At 38.2% G+C, this 10,345-nt stretch overlaps 1 protein-coding gene across 2 annotated transcripts in view; it reads right to left on the minus strand.

The window, feature by feature from the left end:
* The window catches only part of PSMF1 (proteasome (prosome, macropain) inhibitor subunit 1 (PI31)), a 51,619-nt gene that overhangs the window by 22,911 nt on the left and 18,363 nt on the right, over positions 1 to 10,345 (minus strand). For both annotated transcript variants that reach the window (XM_008582750.1, XM_008582751.1), the window contains exon 4: positions 7,173 to 7,358. In XM_008582750.1, the coding sequence (XP_008580972.1) occupies positions 7,173 to 7,358 (186 nt within the window). The remainder of the gene's footprint in view (positions 1 to 7,172; positions 7,359 to 10,345) is intronic.

Genomic DNA, 10,345 nt, shown 5'->3' on the forward strand with positions numbered 1-10,345 from the left:
CCCGCACCTCGCTCAGCCAGTGAGCGGGAACTGGTCTGTATGTGGGATCCGAACCCTCGGCGGGAGCGCCGCCGCACTCCCAAGCAGCGCACTGTAGCAGTGCGCCACCGGGCTGGCCCTAAGCTATTGAGTTTTGAGAGTTTTTTTAAATCTATCTAGATACAAATCCTTTGTTGGATATGTATGTGATTTGCAAACATTTTCTCCTAATCTTTAGGTTATGTTTTTATCCTCTTAACAGAGTCTTTTACACTGCAAGCTTTTAATTTTGATGAAGTTCACTTTATTGATTTTTTTCTTTTTAGATTGTGCTTTTAGTGACATATCTAAGAACTCTTCACCAAGTCCTAGATACTGAAGATTTTCTCCTCTGTTTTTTTCTAAAAGTATTATGTCTTACATTTAAATCAATGATCCAATTTGAGCTAATTTTTATATAAGGTATGAGATTTAGGTAAAGCTTCATAATTTTGCTCATGAACATCCAATTGCTCCAGCAACAGTTACTGAAAAGACTATCCTTCCTCCACTGGCTTGCACCTTTGTCAAAAGTCAGCTAGCCATACTTTTATGGATCTATTTCTAGGTTCACTATTTTGTTCTACTGATCTATGTGTGTCCCTCTGCCAATACCACAGTCTTGATTATTGTAGCTGTTTAATAACCTTAATATCTGATAGAGTAATTCCTACTTTATTCTAGTTTCTTTGCCTTTCCATATAAATTTTATAATAATCTTACTATAGCTGTAGGAATCCTTGCTGCGATTTTGATAGGAATTGCATTTAACAAGTATATCAATTTGTGGAGTATCTGACATCTTTACTATGTTGAGTCTTCAATCCACGAACATATTATGTCTCTCCATTTAGTTAGATCTTCTTTTATTTTTTTTATCAGCATTTTGTAGTTTTCAGCATAAAAGTCTTAGACAACTTTTGTTAGATTTATATCTAAGTTTTTTTTTTTTGAATGATTGTAAATGGTATTGTATTTCTGTTTCCATGTGTTTACTGCTGGCATATAGAATTACAGTAGATTTTTTATTTTTTATTTTTATTTTATTTTATTTCTTTTTTCTTTTTTTTTGTGACCGGTAAGGGGATCGCAACCCTTGGCTTGGTGTTGTCCGCACCACACTCAGCCAGTGAGTGCACTGGCCATCCCTATATAGGATCCAAACCCACAGCGGAAGCGTTGCTGCGCTCCCAGCGCTGCACTCTCCCGAGTGAGCCATGGGGTCGGCCCTTTATTTTTATTTTTAAATAAATGACCGGTAAGGGGATCTATTGTCTTAACCCTTACTTAGGGTTGTCAACACTGCTCTCTCCCAAGTGAGCTAACCAGCCATCCCTATATAGGGATCCAAACAAACAGCCTTGGTGTTATCTGTACCACACTCTCCCAAGTGAGCCACAGGCCGGCCTCTAGAATAATGATAGATTTTTGTACGTTGATCTGATATCCCGCAACTTTGCTAAACTCATTTTTATTATGACTTTTTGGTAGATTCCTTTGGACTGTCTATATAGATCTCTATGTCATCTGTAAATATAAACTGTTTTATTTCTTTCTTTCTTATCTTTATGCTTTTTATTTCTTTTTCTTCTTAATGTGCTGGCTAAAACTTCCAGTAGTATGCTGAATAAGAGTGATTCAAGTCAATCTCCTTGCCTTGTTTCTTAGGGGGAAAGCACTCAGCAGGTAATTTTAAATAAATCACTTTTGCTGGTATAATGATGAGCTCATAAAATATTGTTTAGGTACTAACAAACCACTCTCTAGCTGAAGAAAAAATATAAAGCAGAAGCCCCAATCATGGGAGATTATTATGAATTCTCTTGGACCATGATTTGATCCTGGGAAATTCATTTCTATCATTATATATTCATATTCTCAATTAAGCCAAGGCTAGGACTTAAAAAAAACAAAACTCATTTTTTTCAGCTTTATTGAGATACAATTCACATACAAAATTCAGCCAGTTAACATGTATATTTCAGTGGTTTAAAAACCACTAGATTTCACAGTGTGTAAATGTTCTAATTTTAAAAGATTTTCTTCATCCCAAAAAAGAAACTGTGCACCCATTAGCAGTTGGTCTCCATTTCTGTTCTCCCATCCTCCACCTCAGCCCCTAGTAACCACTAATCTACTTTCTGTCTCCACGGAGTTGCCTATTCTGGACATTTTACTTAAATAAAATCATACAATATGTAGCACTTGTGACTGGCTTCTTTTACTTAGCATAATGTTTCCAAGGTTCATCCATCTTGTAACATATATATAAGTATTTCATTCTTTTTTGTTGCCATTACATATTCAACTGAATGCATATACTGCATTTGTTTATCCATTCATCAGTGGATGGACAATTAGGCCGTTTCCACTTCTTGACTATTATGAATAAAGCCATTTCATGGTTTGGATTTCCATTTCCCTAGTGACCAATGATGTTTCGCATCTCTTCATGTGCTGATGGACCATCTGTATATCTTCTCTGGAGAAATGTCTATTCAATTCCTTTGAACATTTTTTGATTGGGATCTCTTTTATTGCTAAGTGGTAAGACTTCTTTATATATTCTGGATACAAGTCCCTTGTCAGATATTTGATTTGCAAACACTTTCTACCATTCTGTGGGTTGTCTTTTCACTTTCTTGATACTGTCCTTTCATACACAAAAGGTTTTAAATTTGATAAGTCCAATTTATCTATTTTTTCTTGTCACTTGAGCTTTGTTTTATCTAAGAAACCATAGTCTAACCCAAGGTCATGCAGACTTATTCCTTGGTTTTGTTCTAGGAGTTTTAAAGTTAGAGCTAGATCTATGATCCGTTTTGAGCTAATTTTCATATATGGTGTGAGGAAGAGGCCAACTTTATTCTTTTGCTTGTGGATATCCAGTAGTCCCAGTACCATTTGAAAAGACTGTGGTTTTCCCACTGAATTGTCTTGGCACCCTCGTCAAAATCAATTCACCATGAATGTATGAATTTATTTCTACACGTGCAAGTCTATTCTCTTGCTCTATATGCTTATCCTTATTCTAGTACCATACTGTCCTCATGACCGAAACTTTGTAGTAAGTTTTGAAACTGGGAAGTGTGAGTCCTCCAACTTTGTTTCTTTTTAAGATTGTTTTGGCCATTCTGGTTCCCTTGCATTTCTGTATGAATTTTAGGATCAGTTTGCCAATTTCTCGAAACAACAGTAACAAAAACTTTGTTGGGATTTTCACTGGGATTGTGTTGTAGATCAAGTTGGGAAGTACTGCCAATATAAAGTTTTCCTATCCATGAAACCAGGATGTCTTTCCATTATTTAATTTCTTTCAACAATGTTTTATAGTTTTCAGTGTCCAAATCTTGCACCTCTTTTGTTAAATTTATTCCTAAGTATTATATTCTTTGGGGGGGGTTTTATATATGGAATCATTTCCTTAATTCCATCGTCAAGCTGTTCATTGCTAATGTATAGAAATACAATTGATTTTTGTTTGTTGATTTTGTATACTGTCACATTACTGAATTTTTTTATTAGTTCTAATTTTTTAATAAGACTCCTTAGGATTTTCTATATACAGGATCTTATATCATCTGCAAAGACAGATACTTTTAGTTCTTACTTTCTAACCTGGATACCTTTCATTTCTTTTTCTTTAGTGACTGCTCTGGCTAGAATCTCAAGTATAATATTGTATAGAAGTGGCAAAAGAAAACATGCTTGTCTTGTTTCTGATTTTAAGTGGAAAGCATTCCATCTTTCTCGATTAAGTAGAATGTTAGCTGTGGGCTTTTTGTAGATGCTCTTTATTGAGCTGAGAAACTTGCCTTCTATCGTTGAAGGCTTCTATCATGAAAAGGTGTTGTTTTTTGTTAAATGGTATTTCTCTGTCTACTGAGATGAACATGTGGCTTTTGTCCTTTGTTCTACTAATATGGTGTATTACATTGACTTATGTTTGGATGTTAAATCAACCATTCTTGGAATAAATTTCACTTGGTCATGGTGTATAATCCTTTTTATATTGCTGGATTTGGTTTGTTCGTACTTTGTTAAGAATTTTTATAACTGTACTCATAAGGTATAGTAGTCTGTAGTTTTCTTGTGATGTTTTGGTTTTGGTATCAGGGTATCGTGGCCTCACAGAAGGAGTTGGGAAGTACTGTCTCCTCTTTTATTTTTTGGAACACTTTGTGAAGAACTGCTATTACTAAAAAACTCATTATTGGGCCGAGCCTGTGGCGCACTCGGGAGAGTGTGGCGCTGGGAGCGCAGCAGCGCTCCCGCTGTGGGTTCGGATCCTATATAGGGATGACTGGCCCGCTCACAGCACTCACCGGCTGAGCGCGGTGTGGCCGGTCTCAAAAAAAAAAAAAAGGACAAAAAACAAACAAAAAAACTCATTATTAAGTAAATTTTTAAATGTAACAAAAAATAGTAAGAACAGTATCACGAGTCCCCATGTATCCTTCCACACAACTTCAATAATTATGAACAGTCTGCTATTCTTATTTCACCTACATCCCTTCCACTAACATCTTACTCTTTTGGGGGACTGAAATTATTTTAAAGCAAATCCTAGACATATTGTTTCCTCCTTAAATACTTCTATATATATCTCTAACAGATAAAGACTTCTTTTTTTTTTAAATAACCAGAATTTAATTATTTCACCTAACAAAATTAGCAGTGACTTCTAATGTTATCTAATACCTGATCCATGCTTAAATTTCCCCAAATGTTTCAAAAATAATTTTTAGAACTAGTTTGTTTGAATCAAGATCCAAAAAAGGCCCAATACTGTATTTAGTTGATACAACTCTTTTAATAACGGCCTACTTCTCCCTTTTCCCCCCATGGCATTCATTTATTTGATGAAAAATAAAGTCAATTTATCCTCTAAAAATTTTCCATGATCAAGTTTTGGCTGCTGCATCCTAATGTATCTGTTAAACTCATTCTTCTATCCTTCATACTTCTTTAAAACTGGGAGTTATATCTAAATTGACGCTGCTGTAAACTTACAATTGCGTAGTATTAGAAGACACTTAATGTCTGGCTGTCCCACTTTTAGTGCTAATATTGATCAGTGGGTTCAGGTGCAGCAGGCATGATGCATCCGTTATAAGCCCCTCATAAACATTTACCTGATGGTTTTAGCAACTATTGACAGTTTGTGACTAGGTACATTATTTCAGCAGAAATTGCAACATGGTGGTGATTTTCTATTCTTTCAGTTCTTCCAAGGCTAGGGTTTTTACCTTCACAATTCTAGACTCCAGGTCTATGATGCCCAATTAGAGTGGCACATCTTCCAGGTGCCATTGTGGAAGCCCTGGGGTATTTTTGCTTGTCAGTGGTTGAGGCCCCTCCTGGCATTTATAGCAGAGAACAGAGATGCTGGATACTCTACAACTCACGGCAGAGTTCCAAACAGTGAAGAATGACTTGCTTCCCACACGACTTTTGAATGTCTTGAGGGACACTCACGGAGGTGTAAAGCCTACATAAATTACCTGAGTTTAGGACTATTTTATATGTGAACACAAAGTATTTTCCTATTGTTTTAATACAAACACATTTTATCAGGAATATAATTATGATATAATCGAAGAAACACTGTCCAACCACTATTTTGTTCACAATTCTCCTAAGAGTTGTTCATCATTTCAGAAAAGTCATGTAATAGCAACAGTTTTGTGGTATTTGAGTTGCTGATACAACACATCTGTATAAGCCAGCTTTTGCCACTGTTCAAGATAATTTCACATACAGGTGTCAATTATCTGACTATGTTCTTCAGTATAATCATGCTTAGGCACCTAGACACTGAATACACATTATCATCTTATTAATTACTCTCTTTTTATTTCTCACTGACATTGTATTCAGGACTTTATAACTGATTTCTTTTGAAATGTGCATTAGGTAAGGTAGATTACCTATGAATTCCACTTCAATAGTAAAGGATAGCTCATAGAATATTTGTTTTGAAATGGGCAATGGGTCTAACAGAGCTGAGAATTACTACTTACTTCAGGCCTGAAAATCTTCCCCAACTTGATCACCACCCTGGGCTTATTCTTAAATACTGCCACCATACTCTGGTTAGATCACAGCCAGAGTGCTGTGCAGGGAGTGAAGACACCTGGAGCCCAGCCCTGGCTCTGCCTCTTTATTAGTGGCTGGTGACCCTAGGCAGTCATCTTACCTCTAGCTCCCTTCTATAAAATAAAGAGGTTAGATCAGACAAGCTGTTCCCAACCTTTTCAACCACTTTTTATTGTTCTCCACTGTCTCCATAGGACCCAGTAGTTTTGAAGACTTTGCTAAATAGACTTGCCAATTATTACCTGTAATAATTAAATTGATTTCCCATTTTTAACTAACCAAAGGTATATAACTGTAAATGAGAATAAAATAACAAAGGTAGTTAACATTTATTGAGTGCTTATTATATGCCCCACAGTCAACTCTCCCCACTAACTGTACCAACTCTACCATTACTACCACATTATGGGCTCCAAACTGGAAGTAACGTCTTAGCTAGAGACTAGGGTCCCCTGGTCCTTGTCTCCTCCCTCAGAGCAGAAGTCTCCAGTCCTAATGCTGCCATCCTAATCTGCAAAGACCTTGGATGTGACTTGCTCATACCCCATGCTGTATTGGAAAATTCCTGAAGTTGTTAGATAGGTAGGAAGACTGCAAAGAAATGAAATGACATGAAATGAAATGGGAAAAATACTGGGAGTATATCCCCTCTGAGAAAGTACTTCTGCATCTTTCCATTTTGTTAAAAATCCTGGCCCAGGGCCTTGAACAGACAAAGAGCTCTGGAATAAATAACTGTGAATCTGGTCAGAAACCCCAGACTACTGCACACAAGCCCCAGAGGCACTGACCCTTGGGTAGAGTCAGGGGCTCTGTGTCACCTCTAGAAAGGCGACAGGCAGCCTTAAGATGTTGGGTAGTTAGAGTGACTAGTAGCAGTGCAAGAACTTACAGCTCCACTTAGGTCTTCACTTTCTGCCTCCATGCACCAAGACTTTGACAATTTTGTTGAAAATGCATGGGGGTGAGAGAGGGGGACAAGAGGCAGGATGGGAATGGTTGGCTGGAATCCCTCTGCAGAAGCATGGACTGCCCACTGGGGGCTCTGTACTCACCAGGGAGGCTGCCGGCTGGTGTGTGGTTGGTGTGTGGGAATCCGAAGTGGGTCTACCTCTCTGGCAGTGGCAGGGGGGAACTCCCGGTGGGGACTGTTTAAATCAGCCTTGTCCCACTGCTCATGGATAGGTGTGATGATTCCAGCTACAATACGGGACCGAAGCTCCTCACTGTTCTTGTAGGTCCTGCAGGAAGTAGACGAGGAGTCAACTGACTGCAGTTGTCTGGCAACCCTATATGCAGTATTCTGGTGGCGGCGATGGCAGCAGCCACCCTGATTGCTCTTGGTGTTGCGCTTGGCCTGTTTGCAAGGGCGGGAACAGGCAGTCCGGCGAACCTGGGTGAGGGGGGCAACAGCCCCGTGCTGCCTTTGAGATTTGGGCCTAAACTTCTTAGGCATCTGAGTTGCCCCTCCTCGCTTACCACCCCATTAGAAAGAGGTGAGGGTATAGGGGCACAGGGCCTGATTGGCTACTCTTCTGACCCCACCCCCACTTCACCTTTCCCTCAGCTTCATTGTGTGTTCATCACGTGTCACAGGAAGGGTCATGGAAAGCAAAATCTCCATGGGGAGGATGAACCAAGTTCCTGGTCTGGGTAGGCAAGGCTCTAGGGGTTCAAGGTCCAGTTCTGTCACTAACTCAGGGCTCTTAGGAAGGCTGCCCCTACCGTCTGTCCCATCCTGCCTGGGCCTATTTTCTCTGCCTGTGAGAGACAAGTAATGTGAGCTACAGCTGAGGTGCTGAGGCAGGCTGAGGTAACAGGGAGTGGGCAGGACTCTAGGGTTCTTAAAAAACTAGTATTTTAAAATGAGCCACGTCCTGGGCCATAAAGGAAACCTCACAAATTTAAAAGAACTGAAATCAACAACTATGTTCTCTGACTACCTGGAATCATACCAGAAATCAAAAAAGAAAGTTAGTCTCTAAATACATGGAAATTAAGGAACACACTTCCAAATAATCCAAGGATCAAAGAGGAAATCCTGAAAAAAATACATAGCACTGAATTAAAATGAAAATACAATGTATTAATATATGTGGGATATACCAAAAGCATTGTTGAGAGGAAACTTTATACCAGTAAAAGCTTACATTAGAAAAGAGGAAGGAACTCAAATCAATAATCAAAATTCTGACCTCAAGAACCTAGAAAAATGTGGAGTACACCATAAAGCAAATATATTTCACAGGGCCTAGTTTCTTGTACTTTCAGGTTTAGTCTTAACTTCTTAAAAGTACATATAAAATGTTGACCTTGCAAAAAACAGGAAATTTTCCCTAGGCTATAGTCTCTGTTGTAAGATAAAGAATTGTAACATAGCAAGGCTGCTGGTTAAAAGACAGACAAGTTACTAATTGATATGTAAAGATACTGGGAAGCTGCTGTAGGGAGAAGGTATATTTGCTAAGATCAAGCTTTTGTTGATGGATCACTTAAATTGACTTATAGAATGTCACTTTGCTTGTTTTATTGAATGTTACCAGCCTGTATTGTTAAACTATAACCCCACCTATGTTCCCTTCCTGTAACTTCCTGGTCTGGAGAATAAATGTGGGAAGAGAACCCCAATTCGTGCTTAATTTCCTAAATGAAAGGAATGCCTCTCTCTTGAGGGTTCTGGGAGATTAACCACTTTGGGGCTTCTCACTGCTCAGAAGAGATGGGCTTTGAGTAATCCTTTGTGGCTCCGTCACCCAGGGGTAAAGGGGTGACAAATCCGTGGCAGATAAAGCAACAGAAAAAGACAAATTAAACACAAAGTAAGCAGAAATAAGGAAGTAATAAAGATGAGAGCAGAAATCAGTAAGACAGAAAACAGGAAAACAATAGAAAAAAATAATAAAACAAAAAGCTGGTTCTTCAAAAAGAAATGAATAAACTTTATAAACTTCTAGCAACACTGACAAACATAAAAAGAGAGAAGACACAATCACCAATATCAAGAAACAGGATATCACAACAGATCCGTAGCCACTGAAAGGATAATAAAAGAATATTAAGAACAACTTAATTAAACAACTTATAATAGACCAATTCTTTAAAAACCACAAACTATAACAACTCAGTCAAAAATCAAAGGATAATCTGAATAGCTCTATTAAAGTAACTGAAGTATACTTAAACACCTCCAAAAAAGAACTCTCTAGACCCAGGTGATTTCAGTGGAGAATTCTAACAAACATTTTTTTTTTTTTTTTTAAAAGATGACCGGTAAGGGGATCTTAACCCTTGACTTGCTGTTGTCAGCAGCACGCTCACCCAGTGAGCTAACCGGCCATTCCTATATGGGATCCGAACCCGTGGCCTTGGTGTTATCAGCACCGCACTCTATCGAGTGAGCCATGGGCCGGCCCTCTAACACACATTTAAAGAAGAATGAACACAACACTAGTTTTAAAGTCACTTCCAGAAAATATAAAGGGAGGGAACATTTCCCAATTAATTTCATGAGGTCAGTATTATTCTGTTATAAAAACCAGACAAAGAAAGTACCAAAAAACAAACGAAACGAAAGAAAATAAACTACAGATCAGTATCTCCTATCAACTTAGATGAAAAATAAAAATGTATAAAAAGAATTATACACTATAGTTAAGTGAAATTTATTCTATGTATCCAAGGCTGGTTCAATATTCACAAATCAATCAATGTAATCTATCATATAAATAAGGTAAAGAAGAAAAATCTTATGATCATATCAATTGATGCATTTGACAAAATCCAACATGATAAATCCATTATGATAAAAACTTTCATCAAACTAAGAACGGAGGGGAACTTCCTCAACTTGATAAAGAGCATTTACAAAAAACCTACAGATAACAATATACTTAATGGTGAAACACTGAATACTTTGCCCCTTAGATTGGGAAAAAGGCAAAGATCTTCTTTCACACCACTCTTATTTAACATAATACTGGAAGTTTAAGATACTGCAATAAGGCAAGAAAAAGAAAAGGCATAGAGATTAGAAAGTAAGGAATAAAGCTGTCCATATTTGCAGATGACATAACAGTCTACATTGAAATGCCCAAGGAATCTATTTAAAAAACCTCCTAGAGGGCCGGCCCGGTGGCGCACTGGATAGTGCGCCGCTTGGGAAGCACAGCGGCGCTCCCGTCCGAGGGTTCGGATCCCACAAACCGCCCGGCCCCCACCCCCCCCGCGC

Source organism: Galeopterus variegatus, unplaced genomic scaffold, assembly GCF_000696425.1.
Source record: "Galeopterus variegatus unplaced genomic scaffold, G_variegatus-3.0.2 Scaffold2715, whole genome shotgun sequence".
Taxonomy (NCBI): domain Eukaryota; kingdom Metazoa; phylum Chordata; class Mammalia; order Dermoptera; family Cynocephalidae; genus Galeopterus; species Galeopterus variegatus.